General features: G+C 49.2%; 1 protein-coding gene across 16 annotated transcripts in view; it reads right to left on the reverse strand.

Moving 5' to 3' along the window:
• Window positions 1-6,265: 6,265 nt before the first annotated feature.
• The window catches only part of TMEM275 (transmembrane protein 275), a 35,580-nt gene continuing 23,099 nt past the window's right edge, over window positions 6,266-18,746 (reverse strand). For 8 of the 16 annotated variants that reach the window (XM_041128022.1, XM_030033637.1, XM_041128023.1 and 5 more), the window contains 2 exons: window positions 15,912-16,021; window positions 6,266-10,600 (listed from right to left, as the gene is read on the reverse strand). In XM_041128022.1, the coding sequence (XP_040983956.1) occupies window positions 9,961-10,509 (549 nt within the window). In that variant the 5' untranslated portion in view covers window positions 10,510-10,600; window positions 15,912-16,021 and the 3' untranslated portion in view covers window positions 6,266-9,960. The other 8 variants (XM_041128024.1, XM_041128021.1, XM_041128028.1 and 5 more) reach the window with 7 other exon arrangements.

Genomic DNA, 18,746 nt, shown 5'->3' on the forward strand with positions numbered 1-18,746 from the left:
TCTTACGGAGTAAATACAACCTTGTAGCAGAGAGCGACCTGTCCTGCTTGAGAACATTGTCAGCAGCGATAGCATTGATACAGCTGGTGTCTGCTCCTTGCTGGGACTTGCTTTCTTGCCTTTGATAGGAACTTTCAGGAGCTGCCAGTTCAGTGCTGCTCCACCAGCTCTAGCCCTGGGTTGAGCCTCCTGTGGGTACCGAGCCTTGGGCAGAGAAAGGACAGATGCCCGGGAGTGAGTTGATGTACCCTTGTCACCACAGCTAAAAATCTGGCTGGAAGGGTGACCGCATGCCTCCAGCAGAAAGCACATGTAGGTAAAAGGGAGGTCTGGTGGGTAAGTCGCAACAACAAGATGCAGTGAACCTAAGCAGTGTTTTCTTCTTTGCCACCAAATCCTTGTGTGACCTTAGTCACATCATCTCCCAGTCCATCCACTTCCCTAGCTCCAAAATGCGAATGTTCACTCCTTTCTCCCACCCTTTTGACTGTTTATTTCTACTCAGACCCCCAGGTCTTGGTGGCAGCCACAGCTTCTTGCCATTCCTCACAAATACACCTCCTGACACCCCTGGGTCCCTACATCAGTGTAGGGACTGATGTAGTAAAACCCAGAATGCCTGTGTTTTAAGTGCTTTTAAAAATGCGGGGAGCAAGATGTACGCCCTTACTGCTATTCACTCCCTCCACCTGTTGCTATGTATTTCCCTGTGAAGATAATAAGGCAAAATATTTCACACCGAATGGGCTTTCTCCTTTCGTCTCCTCGGCAAACGCACTTTGCACCTGCTCATTAACGAACGTACACCATCCACATCGACCAGGGCTGGCGCTGAATTGAACTTCGAATGCCTTTTCAGTGCCATAACCTAGTTAATAATTAGTTTTATGACTCACTCCACTCCATGCTGCTGGAGCGCCATTAAGAGAATTGACAGCAGAAATAACAGAAACATTAAGCTTAATGATGTTGCGAGTGTTAGCCCTGCTAAAGTGCTCCCGGTGTCATGGAAGAAGAGCCCTTCCTTTTAGCAGTTGTCCCTTTCAGGGCGTTGTTTTCTTCCCATCCGTGGCATTACAAAGGAAAGTCAGCTTGGTGCTCCTTTGAGTTGTGACAGTAGCAGTGTGGGGCGCACACATACCCGCACACATCCGTGTGCCACACGTGCTCATGCAGCGGTCATCCCCATTTCAGAATATCTTCGCTCCCAATCGGCAAACTCTCGGCATCCTCGTTTTCAGCGTGGTCCTGCAGCTCCCCACCTCCCCTGCCTCCTGGAGTGCCCCTCCACCAGCCGTGTCTTGCGAGGAGCCCATGGGCTCGCTCTCAGCTTGCCTAAATCATCAGGGAAAATGGACTAGTTTGAACCGCTTTCCTGGATTTCCCTCCCAGGTGCACAGGGGCAGAGGGACGCTCAGTGCCCTGCTGATGGGTGGATGGTAACTGCCATGTCTGGATGCTCCTGTCTCCAACAAGATCATTTTCAAACACGGACCAGTCCCTCTGAATTGATTTTTCCCAGGGGCTCCACTTATCTTCTAGACGGCAAGTTTTCCCCCATGCCACCAGGACCCCCCATCTATTCCCCACGAGGATGCGTAACCCTCTGGAAAGGTCTGGCCAGAAATGAGAAGCAGGAGACGGCTGTACCTCCGCTGCAGTACTGCCGCGGTTACAGCAGCTGTGCATTTGACCTCAATTCCTGCCAATTTACTCTCATTTTTCCACTAATTTATAATCCACAGGACTGGATTTAATACTTCCCAAATCAGCTTTAAATAGCATATCTAAGGATCATGAAGCTTTTTGAATGTGTCAACGAGCCTGTTAGGTTTAATAACTTTGGTTCAAGCAGGGAGTTTTCTCTGCTGTTACTTCCCAAAAGCAAAACTGTTTCTGTGAAATAGCAATTTCCTTTTCTTTTAACAGGAAAATTCAATTTCTCTTCCCTTTTTCTTAGCCAGTTCGTCCTATTTGCCTTCATTGCCACAAATTCCCTAATCTTGTTATTCTTGGGTGTTGGAAAAGCGTAATCATCTGAGCCATGAAATCGAAGACAACAGCAACACTTCCAGGGAGGTGACTTAAATCGGAGGAATTAATTCTCCCAGCAGACAGCTCTTATTTAGAACAAATGTGATTTTCAGAACTAAAGCTATGTTTTTAATGAAAATGAAAAAATACGTATGAAAATATACATAGCCCAGAACTGCTGGGAAATTCAGCTTTATGCCAGAGAAATTCATCATGTCAGGAAAACAACAGCCCACAGGATCATTCATTCAGTTTCTTGCAGAGAAAACCCGTCTCTGTATTTCTCACCTTGGGAGATCGCTGCCCTGAACAAGGGAATCTACAGGTATTTATTGAGGGTCTGAATCTGGCCCACTCAAAAGGTGCGTTTTGAGGTTTAATAGAGAAAAGAGATGGTTTTTCCTCCCTCTCTTCCAAATGAAGCCAGCACGCATGAGCAGGTGGGTCTCCACACAACACAGAGTTAAGGCATGGAAGTCCTCGCCCCAGGATGTTACAGATGCTGAGAGTTGTTTATGTCTTTCCCTGGGAAAAGCAAGATTAATGCTTTGATCTGAGCTGAGACGCCCTTTTCAGCTCTGTGCCTCAGTTTCCTTTCTCGCCTGCTCTCTTTCTCTTTACCCAGAGCAGGGACTGCCTTACTCATGCCTACAGAGCCAAGTACCAGAGGCATGGATGGGACTGCTGGTCACCACCATGGTGTAAGACAGCATTCAGAGGGATTTCCAAGGATTTAGGGCCATGGAAAAGGGTTTATCCAGCAAGGATGCAGCAAAAATTTGCCTTGGCTTTGGGGCTGGTTGGCGTTTTCAGGTGAAGGATAAGAAAGAAAAGCCATTTAGAGACCATCACGCAGCGTGAAGCTGGGAGGGCAGCCTCGGGAAGCTTTCCATGCTCTGCTGCCTGGGTTTACCTCCCCGGAGCAAACAGCTCTGCTGCTCCCAGGTGCAGCTGTATTTGCCAACCAAAGGTTATTTTTCTCCAGTGAACTCGGTGGCCCTGTGAAAGGTTCCAAAGCAGGCTGCTTATTTGCACAACAGCCACAGGGTGCAGGCAGCAGTGATGTGTCCACCCCTAAGGAGGCTGCAGAAGCCAGACTCCTTGGGTCTGCCAGCAGCACGTCCTTCCCAAATGCAAAATCTGCCTCCAAATGGGGAATGCGGAGCCCCAGAGACAGCAAACAGGATAAAGCACCAGCACCTTGCAATGAGAGAGGGAGGATCAGCTCCTAATGACAGCATCATGTTTGCCTGGCTCAGCTGGAGGTAAAAAGATGAACCATAGATCATACTGATTTCTCATACCAAGGTAACCATAGGGGAGGGTTTGTCTCTGAAAGAAGCATCGTTTCTGCCTATGTGCCAGCAAAAGAAATAATTTTTCTGTCTGACTTTATAGCAAACTTCATCAAATATCCATCTGGCACCAGGCCAGAGCGCTACATATGAAGCTGTGTTCACTGCCACAGCGGATTAATGCCGGAAACTCCAGCAAAGATTTTAGCAGGAGAGACCTCCTGCGATGGTTTTGGGAGGGTACACAGATCTCTGGAGGCACAGCTGATTAAAATCACCACTGCAGAGAGATCTGGCTTTTTGGACTTGATTGAAAGCAGGGCGTCTGGTAAGGGACTGTAGCCCCAAAGCTGCCTTTGAAGTTTGGTCCTCATGTGGAGACAGAGCCCAGCAAGATCTCATTTTAGGGTTGCCTGGAGAATTGAATAATAGAGCAATTCTCAAGTGTCTGGATCGGAAATTTCATCTGGAACCTGGGAAGTTTTTTCCTGGCAAAAGCATCATGAGAACCAGTGTCTTCTCAGGACAGGCCAATTTCAAGAAATCAGAATTTCCTGATTAATATGTGCTCCCTGGAAAAACCCCTGGGGACTCTTTCTATGCAAGGATGCCTTGAAAAACATAATCTGTCGTCCCAGGCCAGACACCCTCTGTGCTCTGAGAATTCAAAGCCATGTCAGCGTGTGCAGGTCCCACAGGGAGAGACAGAGTGATTACAAGTAGCAGGAGATCTGCTGATGGAAATGGCAAAAACTCCTCTCCACAGACTTTGTAAATTAGACTGAACAAAGCCATGGAAACGAGCCTGTATGGAGCAATCCTCACTGACCAACCCCGATGGTCCAGCTGTCTTCTGCAGCCTGATGGTTCACTGTGAGCCTGGATGAACAGTGGTCCCCTCCTCGCTGGAGCCCCCAAACTGGCCACCGCTGCCTGAAGCCAGTCTCCAAGAGTTTTAAATTGATATTAAAATGAAAAAAAGTCAAGCTGCCAGCTTCCTTAGGAAGTGTGAGAGAGCAAACGGTGTAGGACAACGCCAGGGGAGATGCTCCATACCCTTGGTCCATCTAGAGGGGGGTGCTGCTGCAGAGGATGAGCATCTGCTGTGGCTTCACATCACCCTGGGGACATGGGCAGGGTGTTGCTCTGAGGCCACCCCAAAAAAAGAGCTCTTTGGGGTCATCAGTCTGATAGCCAGGAGTTTCAGAAAACAAATATACAAGCCTCTCCTAGAGCATGTTGTAGTGGGGCAGCCGGCGATGTCTGAGGGTCTCTCCCATGGCTGCTGAAAGCTCAGCTGAGCTGACAGCATCTGACAGTTGGAGAAAACCAGCCTTTCAGCCTCTAAGTTGAGCACATTTGCTATGGGCTCACTGGAGGCTAATGACATAAAAGCTCATTTTTTTTTCAACAGAGGGACTTCGCAAATGGAAATTTCACATTTTCATGGATATTTTTGCTCTTTCATGGATATTTTTTTTTCCTCTTCCAGGACTTATCCAGGGAAAAATGCCCCATTTCTTGTACGCAAGAGACCTGGAAGGTTTGTACCTTTGCTGTGGACTTGTGAGTCCTGCAAAAGAATGGCAGTTCATGAGCATTCATGGAGCTACTGAGCCAAAATCAGAGCGATAGGGTAGAGAGGGAAGTGAGGGCTCCGGGGGAAGGGTGGGCATTTCACAGGAGAGAAGGATGGAAGGCATCAGCCAGCTCAGCCTAATGAAAGGGAAGCTCTAGGAAATCTGCAACAAATCTAAAATGTTTCAGGGATGCAAATTTCCAGGAGGCAAAAAGGTATCTTGGTTAAAAGCCATTGTTGGTACAAGGATAAAAGGAAATGAACTAGCCACAAATAAATTTGGGCTGGGAACTAGAAAAAGCTAATTACATTTCATGTAATGTTTCTGTTTTATTCTTCCAGATGGAGAGAGAAGCTCATGGTCCAGGTTAGTGCTGGGCAGCTGCCATGGCAGGAAATCTACAGGCTGCAAGTCCAGGAGGGCAGCAGTGGATGCTCAGCAAACCCTCCTCTGTGCTTTTCTCTCTGGTCCCACTTTTAAAAAAGAAAAACCCTTCCAGGGAGTTCTTCCTAATGGCCAAAAAAAATCCTTTCTGAAGGGAGCAGGTTTTCGTTTTACACACATTGTCAGTGGAGCCTTCTTAGCCAGCTCATTTCCCAGGTCTTTAACCAGCCAGCCTGCCTGGAATGGAAAGATTTCCTCTCGTCTCAAATCACTTGGCTGCACATGGGAGAGAAGCCCTTTGACGAGGTAAATTTGCAAGGCTCTCAAATCCTCTTTATTCTTGCTGTGCTATCCCTCCTTGACTCATCTCCAAGAGACCATGTTGGGCTAAGCCCAGAAGGAGCATGGAAAGGTGATGGCACCAATCCTAGACACACACAAACAGCTTCCACCCCTTCCCCGCACCATAAATTAAACATCATCTATACCCAGGACTGGGGAGGATCAGCTAAAATAATCCAGTCCAGTCCTCTGTCACCAGAGAGGTTGAATTCATAACAGCCCACAGTCCTCACCCACTCCAGCCCACAAACCTGCACCTCCCATGTCCCTAATAAACTGGAGGCCCACAATTCACATCTGGCCTTTCAGGTACACATCTGGGGGTTAACATACACATGCAGAAAAAAAGGCTGAATTGGGCGACTCTTGTGTTAGCCAAAGCAATGATAGTGGGAGTCCGTGGTGGCAGCAGTGTCTGGGCAACCAGGGCTTCAAGGAGCAATGGCATTCAAGAGGCAACATGATCTCTTAGGGAGGCGTTTTCCTTGCAGCTAGTTGCGCTGGCTAGAAAATAAAGTGCGAGAGTGGGGAGCACGAGGTAAAATGAATACAGACAGCCTTGGGGCACACACAGTCTCAGGGTAAGGGAGAAGGTGGTTGGTAGAGTGAAAGAGCAGGCGGGCCAAATGCTTACTGAGTGCAATTATTTTAATGGGTCTGTCTTTTCCAAATTCCACATCGCACACACATAAATAGTAATTTAAAAAAAGACTCACATCAGAAATGCTGACCGGGAGAACAAGAAACCCTCCCTGTCTCCTGCTACACAAGGAGGCACAAGATTCACGACAACATCAGTAACAGCCGATCACGGAGGCGGACAGACAGGCAGACATGGAAATCCCGAAAGACAGAAAAAGGCAAAAGCAGGGCATTCATGCTTCGGAAGGCAGCAGATGTTCCCATGCCCACCTTGCTGTGCAGGCAGGCGGTTGGGGTCACGGCTTGGCGTACAGACCCTCCACGCCAGGGGATCAGCATCTCACTGGTCCTACACCTCTGCTTGCCCAGGGGCCATCTCTGCTGGTTGTTGTTTCTTGGGTCCCAAGGGCGTCAACTCCCAGAGCAACACCGGCTTTATGGCAACCTGCACGTGCAGCGCAGGATGCGCTAGGTCCTGGGGCTGTGTCAGGGTTCCCTGTATGGTACTGGCTGTGATGCCACAACGCAAGTGTGAACCACGCTAAACTCTTAGTCGGCCCTCAAAGTCCTGCTTCTGTTCCTGTCCTTGCCCAAGGGGCCGTTGCCTTCGACTCGTATGGGATCTGCCGTTGTATTACCCATCACTGGTAACATCTCACGGTGCAGCTGCAATAAGGAGGGATTCCAGCACGCACACTGCAGACTTGGTTTTCAAGCCTTCAGCTAGTAGAGAAAGGAGTTGTATGGTTACTACCTGATTTTACCATTTTTTGACTCCAAGTACTCAAAGTGCTGCAGTAACCATATTCACGTGGGCAATGCCTCTAAAGGACTTCCAGCCTGTTGTGTGCTATTCCAAAAGGCTGGCGAGCCAGCAAGCTGGGAATCAAACCTATAACAGCAAGCTATTCTGTTTAATTGCTACAGCAATCACCGGCAGGCAAAAATCATGGGAGCCATTTGTTCAGTACAGCAGTTCCTGTGTGCCGAAGGGCAGCCAGTGCTGGATGCAGAGCTCACCCATTGAAAATGAGCTCTAAAGGAAATCATGCAGAGATCAGACCGTACAGACTCATCCACCTTCAAGCAATCTCCAGACTCAGGTGTCCTAATACCGAACCTGATGCTTGGCAATGTGTTCATCTTTAAAGCAGCTTTAAGTGGAGTTGGGAGCACGTATTTTCCCTCTCGCACAGGCAGGGAGCTGAGCAGTAGCACAATTAAATGATTTGTCCAGGACCTGGAGGCTGTACCAAAGACTTGAACCCACATTTTCCCAGGCTCACACAAACATCCTTCCCCCAAGCCTGCTTCTGCCTCTCCTAGCCAGTAGACCAACCCTGCTAAAATCACAGACGTAATTCCTTGGTGTAGAAGGAGCTGTTCAAGGCAGCAAACACTTAGAGCACTCAAGAAGGACCTACATCAAGACAGAGTGTTTGGTTACCTCTCATGAAGGAATGAAATTGAACCTCAGCCTACCCGAGCTCATGAAGGGGCCATCAGCTGCACAGCAGCTCCCCGGAGCAACTAGGACACCTTCTGCATGGACTGTACTCCACGTGCCATCACTTAACCCAGCACACCGGCCATATGGCTCTCATGGACTGGCCATGCAGAGGTCTGCTGGTGGCCCAGGGGAGCCTTGGCCATGTCATAACCTCTCCCTCTCCTCCAGCATTTCCCTTTCAGTCCTCCTGCCTCTCCATATACCCATTTCTGCTGGCTAATGCCTCAGGGCTGTGTTGTCCTCAGCATTACCTCCCTCTGGCTACAAGAGATGTGAAGTACCATAAGAAGGAGATGACTGAAGGAAACGTGACAAAGGGCCCAGAAAACCTGAGTGGTGGGGGGGCGTGGACTGTTTGCTGGCCCTTCTAATCTGGGAAATTTAGGGCATCAAAGGGAATTAGTAGGGTGCAGGATGAAAATAAGCCAAGGATAGAGAACTTTATGGCCTCTCATTAAACTGTGCAACTCCCTGCTGCAGGATCACAAATTATGAAAGTTGACAGACATTCAAGGCGCAAATGGAATATTTCATGAAGAAGAAATCCATTCAGGGCTACTAAATGCAGGCACCACTTCCAGCTCAGGAAGCTCCTAAGCAATAGCGCATTGGAGGCTGGGAGAGCATTTTGGGCAAGCAACATCCTGGTTTTTCCCTGTCTTTACACTCTTCTCCAGACCTTGCTCTTGGCCTTGTCAGAAATGGGATGCTGGGCTAGCTGGTCCCTTGGAATGCTCTGCTATGGTCGCTCTTGTGTCCATATGACTTCCTAGTCACTCAAAGTCCCAAAAGCCCCGTTTCAAATATAGGATTTCCATAAATAGAGGACCTATGCAGCTGTTCCTACTCAAAACCCACTCTCCTGCTGCTGCCTCCCCACAGCTGTTGCACAGCTGTCCTTCCCCACACTGGTCCCATATGTCATCAGACATGTGAACAGCCTCTACAGGAGTCAGAGCAAAGGCCCATTTAGCACGGCACCGTCTTCCCAGCCAGCATCGCACAGGGAAGAACACAAAGCCTTTGCAGCAATAATCCATCAGATCAGAGTCTTTCTGAGGCAGAGGTGGTGTCTTTGCATTGAACAGCTCTAGAGAAATTCTCTTCTGCAAACTCATCCCATTGCTTTGCAAGCCCATGAGCACATTGAGCAGCCGGTTTCCTGCAGCAAGGAGATCCACTCCTGACTGCCCACTCTGTGTAATGGATCTCGCAGCCACTTCAGGGAAGGAGAGACAGTCACCATCTTCCAGCACAGGTATACTGAAGCCCATACAGTTACCTGCCCCTTGTCCCAAGCTGATGTGTATCCCAGGCCAGCCTTCCACAAAAAGATGGGAAGGAAGCTGCCTAGCATTCAGTACATAATCATTGCCCAAAGATTTCATTTTCAGGCTCCTGCCAATCTCTGGTTACTCCAAGAGCTTGTCCCCAAGGATTCAGCCTGGCTGACCTTCCAAGAAACGTACTGCACCAAGCAGCACAGCTGAAGCCCAACCTGATTAAAACAAGAGGAAAATACCAGTGTTAATTGTGATCCTTGTGATTCATTGTCTCTTATAATGGGTGGTAAAGTCACTCCAATGAAGGCAAGACAGAGCAAGGATTTCAAGGGAGGGGAGATTGTTTCACACCGCTTATTCAATAGCAAACACATAGCTTTGTCCCTACTGCCAAAAAGCCTGGCACTAAAAATGCTGAAATCTTCTTGTGACTGAGTGGCAGCAAGCTGTAATTTACTGCATTCCTGCTTCTTTTATGTTCAAGAATTGCTTCCCTACTGGGAAGAAAGAGCTGTCATTTGTCAGCCCCGTGTAGCCCCTCTTTCCAGCCATCAGACTTCCACGTTATGCTAGACAAATTAATTAATTCCCCTCTTCCTATCTGCTCCCCCAAAAAGCCGGTGTAGCCCCAAGAACTGAGAGTCATCCTTTCACAGCAATATCATTATCAATTCTCTTTTTAAAGCCGTGTAATGGGCATGTTCCTTTCAGCAAAAATCCGGAATTTTTCTGCTGTTGCATCCACCTTCCTTAAAGAGGTGACAGAGACCTGCCTGTCTGCTGGCTTTTCGCAAGCACCTTCCCCACACCTCTGACCGATGGTACATCACGGATTTCCAGCCCACCCATTGCAGTGCCTGGCTGGCTGCTAACAAAAGCTCTGCCTGGCTTTAGGATGCGGCCAGGTCCCTGGGCAAGTTGAGCTGTATCGCCTCTCCTCCTGTCGTGTACTTGGCCACCGGCCCATTGCCTTCCATGGTGAAGAGCTTGCAAGTCTTCGCGTTCTCATGAACCGGTGTGGACTTTTTTGAGGAGATGGGTGAATTTGTGGGGCTCAGCTGAACAGCGGTGGTATCCTGCACCGTGTGCTCACTAGTTTCAATTTCAAAGGCTGTGTTGCCAGGTTTGATGAGCCCAATGTTGGAACCTGGTTTGGATTTCCTGGCCCCATGAGCTGGCGGCCTCCGGCTGCAGATGCAGCAGGCACCGAAGAATGTGAAGGCCACCACCAGCAAGATGGGTCCAATGATGATGGGAGGGTTGTTCACAGGGAGGAAGGTCCCAAAGGCAAATGCTCCTACTAAAGTGATGTTGATCCCTGCCAGCATGATGCAAAGTCCACAAGCGCAGCAGAGAGCAGGGGAGGGGAGGCCCTGAGGTCGTGTCTTTTTCTGGATGGGTTTCTGGGATAAAGAGGCGCTGCTCTTTTCACTGAACATGTTGAGATGAGTCTCAGAGGTCACTTCAGTCCTCACAGGGTGTACACTGTATTGAGAAGGCTAGCTCTGATCTCCTGCTGCCTTGAAATCCCTGGAGAGGAACAGAAAAGCATGCAGCTGTTAGAGCAGTGAACCAAAGGCACCTTTCCACCACCATTCATGGTGAGCAGCATCTTCTCTGGGTTTGCTGGTGCCAACAACTAAGTACAAATCCAAGCCTGCTTTCTCCCTCTACTCCATCCACCCTTCCCTTAAAATACAGGTTATTCAGGACAGGCAATACATCCTGCTGCCCATTTGGGCAGTAGCTGGCCTCACAGTGTTTATCATCACCCACACAACACCTGCCCAAAATAACAACAGACCCCAGCACTGCTCTGAACATCCCTCACTGCAATGTGAGTGCAATATATTCTTGGATGCGTAAAGGTCCCAAACTGTAACAGAAAGTGGGACTCTTTGCTCCACGTCTCAGTTGTCCAGCAATTGAAACTAGTCATCCAGGTTGCCTTTCTAGCCAGTGGAGAATAAAAGGTCCCAGAAGATGATCCAGAACATCCCCAAAAGATGTCCACAACGGAGGGCTGAGCTGACTGCAGAGGGAACCTTGGCGATGGCTTGAGCAGTTAACAGTCAGATGCTCAGTGCGATAAATTCCATTCACAGATACTGAATGACTTGCTGTCAGTCATAGAAGTCTGTGATAAAATGGAGCAAGCGTGGGTGTTTTGCCTGCTGGACCATACTTTCTACCATGCATCACACCATGTTTGATGTGATCACAGGAGATCCCGTAGAAGGGGGCAGGGAAGCTTGTTTCCCTCAGCAAATCTAAAACCAAACTTGTACAAGGTTTGTGCACAAGCAACATAGGCTCCTGGATGGAGGCTCATGGAAACTGAGATAATGAAGCTGGAAAAGACCCTGTGTGGGGATCTGCCTAGGACCCAAGGTAGGAACACATAGCTCTGACTTGACAACAGCAGCTTCTCCATGGAGGAGATTAGTGGATGTGATGAGAGTCGGCTTTGTGTTCACTGTACTTTGCTGGGAAGCCAAATTGCCAGAAGCCAAATTGCCAGCAGTTTGCTGGTGATGCCTATGATTTTAGAGGCAGGAGAGCATTTGTCTTCCCAGCCTGACTGCAAACAGTAGCAGTCTGCTCTCTCCTAGTCCCCTGCCTCGCTCCCTAGCTTCTGCCCTCCTCTGCTGTCAAATCACTTTGAAAAGGGTTGCCAAGGTAAAACTGATACCACACAGGTTTCTACTGCAAGAGCCAAGAATCACTGTTGTGCTATTAACACTCTGCAGCCACTAAATTAAAAAAAAACAAACCATCACCCTGAAATATGCCAGTGGGACCAGCTGGGCATTTTCAACATGTTTCCTAGGTTATAAAATTTTCCCGCACCTCCAGCTGAGGCAAAGCTCTCTGCTGCTCTATCCAGTGTCATATCTCGTTTCCTTGGCTTGGGCTTTTGTTTAGACCTGAATGAAGTGCAGCAGTGAACTTTCAGTGAAGTTCCTATTCAGTGAGACATCAGCTGGAGCTGTGTCTCGGATGAGTGCTTTAGGATCCTTAAAGACAGGATTAAATCCTTCCTCATCTGGGGATGCCTGACTGGGGAGGAGTCTCTCTGCAAGCAAAGATTTTTCAGGAGAACTGGGAGTGTGCAAGAGAGAAAGGGCATTTTCTCCATTAGCCAGGCTAACATACACTCATTGGCCTTTTGTTCTGTCTGGGAACCCTGGCACACTGATGTGAGCTGAAGCCCTGATTCTGCCTCCTTCACCAGCCTTGGACCAGCAGCAAGATAGCTTCTGGTTAAAGACACACATACACACAGACGGTTCTCAGACCAGCTCTTAGGGATGCCAGTCTGAATCTTTGGCACACAGAGGCTGCAGACCCCTCAGCGTGGCTCTTCCCCTTGGTTTGCCCTACATCCTCCCACTGAAAAGTGCTCGGCAGGGAACTGCGTTGCTCCTTGTGGTTAAATCATATCACAGATTCACTCCCCCAAGGTTTCTCCCTCCTGACTCCTTAGCACTCACCTGCTTCCACCCTGCAAGAATTCCCCCTCCTGGGAGAGCTGGGCGGCTATCACAGCTGCTGGGCTCCAGCAGGATGCACAAACAAGCTGGCTGCCTCTGCTCCTAGGCAAGGCAGAGACCAGAGGTCATGCTCCCACTGAGATTTTTCACGAGGAGATTCAACCTGTTGCCCATCACATCTGTCAGTGGTCGTCACTCGGAAGAGACCATGCTGTTTCTGGCTGCTTTCAAGGCTGCAGCGATGTCACCCAGCCTGGTCCCTGGTAGCTCATTTTCTCTGCCTGGCAATTTTTGTTCATCGTTACAGCTTCATGAGCGTAGGGGGTTAAGCTTGGGTAAAATCCTCACTGGACCTCCCCAGGCTGTAACAGGGGAGGAGGGGGACAAGAGGGCTTATTCAAGCACCATTGGCAATGATATAAATCAGGGCAGCCCATCCAAGGACAGCTCACCCCAGCAGGTAAAACTGCAGATCTAGAACTACAGATCCGCTCTGGAAGGATAAATGACATGAGAGAATGACCCAGCTGAGCTCAGGGTGGGTACAGTCACCACCAGCTTCCCAGGCATTCATGGCCACTTCCCAGAAGGAGAGGGGACCAGATCTACAGTACAGAAATAGGGATGTGGCACATAGGGACAGAGACACCTCACCCTGCAGCTTAACTGGAAGAGGCACCTGCTGCTCCTTGGGCCAGCCTAGGACAGGCAGACAGCTCCCAGGCTGTGCCAAGGGACTGGTCAGGCAACGACAGCTACCTGCCTCCTGGCAAGTGAAGAGGGAAGAAAGCAAGTTTGCAAATAAACCACTGTGGCTAAAGCAGTGATGAGGAGCTTGTCAGGAGTCCCATCCCGTTGGACTGGGTGTCTGGGAACGCTCTTAGGTGGGGAATAAAAGCACCTGGGAGTGACTGAGGGAGCAAGGCATCAAACCTGCTGAGGTGGTGTCAAAGAAAAGCGTAGGGAGCCGAATCTGGCTCATTCACATTATGTATATGGAGATACACTCAGAACCATGGGACAGAGCTAGCTGGAGTGGTCAAAAATAGAGCCAGGGTTGAGATCTCATTTCAACTGTGTGAGCAATTCTGGGGCTTGTCATACCCTTTCTATAGCTGCACCGTAAAGGTTCTGACCATGCTATGTCCAAGACAAAACTTCTTTCCCATCCTCTTTGCTTGGAGCACCTATATGGGATAATGGACCTTTCCTAGCATAAAGCAATGGAGTCATTGGAGAATCTAAGGGGAACTCTGCCTGGAGTGGGGATCTCTCCCATCAGCCTGGGGACAGAAGTCCTTGGAAGACAGCACCATCACAGGGCTAGGACATGACCTGCACAAACACCATAGGATAACCAACAGTACATAGAAGACAGCATGTTTGGAGTGGGAATATTTAGAAAGTAGATCACTGTTTACTCTTGTCTTGATCTCCATATGAGACATCAGGGATTATACACAGGGGATTCCTGTTGGAAAACCAGATGAAATGGGGATGAAAAGCCAGCAGAGCAGTGAAGGATAAAGCAAAAAAACAAACCAAAGCCACAGAATGCCTTATACCATCCTCTACCTGATAAGACCCTGCAACAACACAAAGTCCATCTTTATTCTCATTGCCATATAGAACAGAAGCATCTTCATTCTCCTGCCATCTCCTAGAGCACAGGCTGATGCTGTGGGGAGAAGGGTCACTCTCCATCTGCTTTGCAGTCACAAGAACTCACTGATGTGGGTCAGCTCCCACTGCTGACCTGCCTGTGAATATCTGGCAGCTTTTACCTTCCACTTCAGCCAAGTTAATGGGTTCAAAATTGACCAACTTTCTAGCCAAATTATCCTGTCCAAAATGACCAACTTTTGTTCCAACAGGAGTGGAAAAAGTTCTCTTTGAGCTCTCTGTGTGAAACAGGTCCTTTCCTTATCTGTTAGAGTCTAGGTTTCTTCTCCAAACAACATTTCAGCTTGAAATGCATTACTGCTGAGCACTGCTATGCAAAAGCAGCTGCACATCCAAGCTAGAGTGATGGAAATCCAGAGGCTATAGTGATTTCTTCCAGGGGAATATCCATCCCTCCCTATATTCTCAGGGGGACAAAGAGAGACTTTCATTCGTAGCTCTGAGAGTTCCTAGAGCTCGAAGGGCGTACGGAGATACTCAGCCAGCATTTTAGGAGCATCATTTAAAGCCATACCAGCAGCACAACACGCACAGCTAAGCATGCTTCCCTCTTAGTTGTGGCAAGGGGGATCGAGCTGTCATCCCACCACACTGTCTCACCGCAGCAGCACAGCCAAAATATTTGACAGACCCCAGATGAGTCTCCTTTCTAGAGGTGTGATGGCACAGTGAAATAATGACAGTGATCAGCAAACAGAAATTGCAGGCAGACAGCTATAACCACCCCCCGCACACAGACAGACTCACGAACACACACGCAGGCACCCTTTTAGCTCTCAGGAGAAGCAGAAGACTTTTTCCCCGGGCAAAGTGCTGGGAAACTCTCCGGCAGGGCAGAGAGAGCCTCGGTGTCTGGAAGGGGAGGACACTTACCTGGGCTGGAGCGTGGAGCCGGGGAAGGCGATGGAGAGAGCGGGTGCCCCGGGTCTCCCCTTCACCCTTCAGTCGGGGATGACAAAGCCGTGGCTAGTCCCAGCAGGGCAGGGGCTAGAAGCCCAGCTGAGCGCTCGGAGGAGAAGGATCTCACATGCCTCCTCCCCTCTCTTCACCGAGCTCGGGAAACTTTGCTCGGGTGCCAGGGGAGCCCCGGGCAGTCCCCGGGAGAGCTCAGCAAGCTCTCTGCGAGCTTGGCCGCCTTCTCCCCACTTTCCTCCTTCCCTTCGGAGGACGATGTCCTTCTCCTTAGGCAGAAGGGAGTTCGGACGCAGCATCGCTGCCCCGCCGCATCCTCTCCTGCCTCCTCCTCCTCCTCCAGCCCCCGGTTCCCCGCAAGGCTCCCCCCCCCCCCCGTCCGGCAGGCTCTCCCCCTCTCCCCGCTCTTTTTCTTCTTCCTTTTCTACTTCAAGGCTGCAGCTCTCCCCCCCTTCGGCTGACAGAGGTGCCCTGAGCAGAACAGCCCCCTTTTTTCCCCCCACTACCCGGGGAGAGGAAAAACCCCGGACCGCGGCTCCGCCGACGGGCAGCCCCAGCCCCGCTCCGGCCCCCCCCCCGCCGCGGTCCCCGGGGCGGAGAACAAAGCGCGGGGAGAGGAGGGGAAAAAAACCACCGCCAAATGCCAAGCAGTAAAATGCAGGCTCCCCGCTTGCTGCAGAGAGGCAGGGAGCTCTTAAACGCGAGAGGTTTGAGACGCACGTTACGAATTGAAATAAATAAATAAGTACAACCGGTGCCCGGGTGCCTTTGGATCCTGGAGGGATGCAGGATGCTGGGCGGTCGGCAGTAAGGGGTGCTGAGACAGGACCTCCCACAGGTGGAAACGTTCAGGGTGTGGGAGCTGGCAAATCCAAAAAACCGTCCTCAGATTCAAAACTAATGTTTTAACGTGGCAAGCAGATCTCAGGTACGCTTAAAGGTACTTGCTCTAAAAACATGCCTGATGCTAGACCCTGTTGCAAGCATAGCCGAGATCTTAGCTCCCATATTAAGAAGCCAATCACTGCTTCCAGAGTTGGTGACAGCAGGAAACAAGGCAAACCGCAAGTTATGCACTGGGTAGAGTATAGGTAATCCTTCTGCAGCTTAAGCGGTGCCGACACTGACATGCCCTCATCTGCTCTCCATGCCCACACTGCTATGACTAGCCTGGATGCTGCCAGTGACAACTGAACAGAGGCTCTCCTCCAGCTTATTGCAGAAGAATCCTATACGAATCAGGCTGGAGCTGACTGAACATGAATCATGCTCCCCTCTTTTTTAAATGATTGCTTTCATGGTCTCGAGAGAGAGAGAGAAGGAGAAAGGTAACGTAGAGATGGAGAAAAACAAAGGTCAAAGAGAGAAATTGCTGAAGGGGAATGAACACTTACTTCTTTCTATTCTCCAGGCACTACTCCAGCCTCAGTATTCTTAACACAGCAGCATCCTCTACTGCATCGTATTGCATTTTACCTTACAGGCCATCCTAGAAACTCAGGGAAAAACAAGCTACCAGAAGAGTGATGGGAGAGTGCACGATGGAAGATTTTCTGGAGAAAATCTCCACGTGGCACATCTGAAAGAGACAGTTCCACACGCAGCAGAACCAGTGTTTAGTGTTTGCTGACTGTTGCTGGGTAGAAACTGGAGTGGCTGAACTCATTCTTGGTGTGGCTCCATAGAGCTCAGGGGAAACAGCCCTATAAGCCGTGTTTATTTAGGAACCGTGGCTGTCAGAGGGAAAGAGACCACCACGGTCATTGATTCGAGTCCCCTGCTATCATGTTGTATAATAGCATTCATAAAGTGCTCAAGCTCCAAAGGGGGCTAATTAATATCAAATGACCTGTGAGCTGTTCCCTAATTGCACAAGGCAGCGATGAAGAAGGCTGCGCCCGCTTCAGGTTGGCTGTTGCATGACTCTCCATCACACTTTCTGCTTCATGGTCCATAAACCCAATAAAAAGACTTTACTGAAACATTACATATTTAGGGCTCCACTGAAGCAATAATTCTGAGTTTCGCATTTGTGGCCCTGACAACCTGGCAGACTGCATTCACATGATTAAAACAACTGCTAATTCAAGAACCAAAATTAAAGGCTAGATTTCCCACTGGTATAAATCAGAGCAGACTCATTGCCTTGGAGAGCTTTGATAGCTCATGAGCATTCATGATTTGCCAAGGGGGTTTTGCCAGACTGATGTTGCCTAATTTCAGACTTGCCAGGTACTAGGAAGCCCTGCCTTATTAAGAGGCAAGATCCCCACCCTCATCTAACTAGAAATGATATTCCTCTGGGAGAAGCTGTTCCTTCCCAGCTTCTGCCGGGACATAGCTTAAGTCAGAAATTCCTGAATGAGAGGCAAAATTGCCTGCCCGCCTTTTCCCATTGTCAGTTCCTGACTCTGGTTTATGTTACTAAGAAATCTAGCTCAAGCACTCTTGCAACCACAAAGGCTGGGTTTCAGTGTCACCACCTCCTGGTCTGAAGCGGGTCTGGATGGTGACTACCACATATGAAGCCCTTAGATATCACGCTGGTTTTGGGGGGTTTCTCTCTGCAAGAATAACTGAAAAAAGGTGGGAAGGGTAAGGACGATCCATACTTTCACAGAGGTTTCAAAGGATTTTGGCTGGGACTAACACTGGAGTGGAAGTGCACGAGCAGCAGCCATGCTTGCGGTAACAGCAGCATGCCAACAGCCCAATTCCTCAGCACGACAGGACCAAAGAGCAGCAGCCTGTGATGCTGCCCGCTGAACCATATCCATCATGCAAGGAGCGTGTGGGAGACAGAGAATGCCTGGGAGTTTATGGTCCAATAAGGTCATTAGACAAAGGTCACTGCAGAAATGTCCCCCTGCAGATTTCCACGAGGTCTCCAGAACTGGCATCGCTCTGTGCATTTACATTTTAATTGCCTCTTAAGGGAAGGAACCACCAGACTGAATCTGCTGTTGCTCCAAATCAATTCTAACTGCCACCACATCTGTCTGAAAGTTTGCACTACGGCAGTATCCAGCTCTGTGCTCTGTGCTGTCTCTGACAATTCAGAAGAGGGCAAGGCCAATTTCTGCAGCAATGTTTACCTGCCTATAGCATTAAGTACAGAAAGAAGGAGGTAAAAAGGAAATTAATATTTGTCATTCCTAGAGGCAGCTGTGAAATTACTGTGCAGGATATTTAAATCCACAAAGGAGACACCTCCTTGTACAGTGTGTAATTAAAATCACAGGACTCTGCCGTGGAGAACAACAGTATTAATGTGCTCAGACCCAGAATACAGACACAACTGGACCTGTCAAACACAACAGACCAGCTGCAGCTTCTGGTTCACAATGTCCCTATGTTTCTGATCACTGGGAATGGCCTGAGGGGGAAAGCTTGCTCTAGGTTTGCCACAGTCCTTATAATCTAAGCCTCTGCTATTGACAGCTGTTGAGGCAGAGTAATAGGTAAAAAGTAGATTTTTTTTTTTTACCTTGTCCCATATGATTGTTCTCATGTCAGGGATGAAGCTTTTGTTTTTTCTGAACATAGACCAAAAATGGCTTTTCTGATCAGAGAGAGTTGGCAGCCAC

Source organism: Aquila chrysaetos, chromosome 12 (assembly GCF_900496995.4).
Source record: "Aquila chrysaetos chrysaetos chromosome 12, bAquChr1.4, whole genome shotgun sequence".
Classification (NCBI taxonomy): Eukaryota; Metazoa; Chordata; class Aves; order Accipitriformes; family Accipitridae; genus Aquila; species Aquila chrysaetos.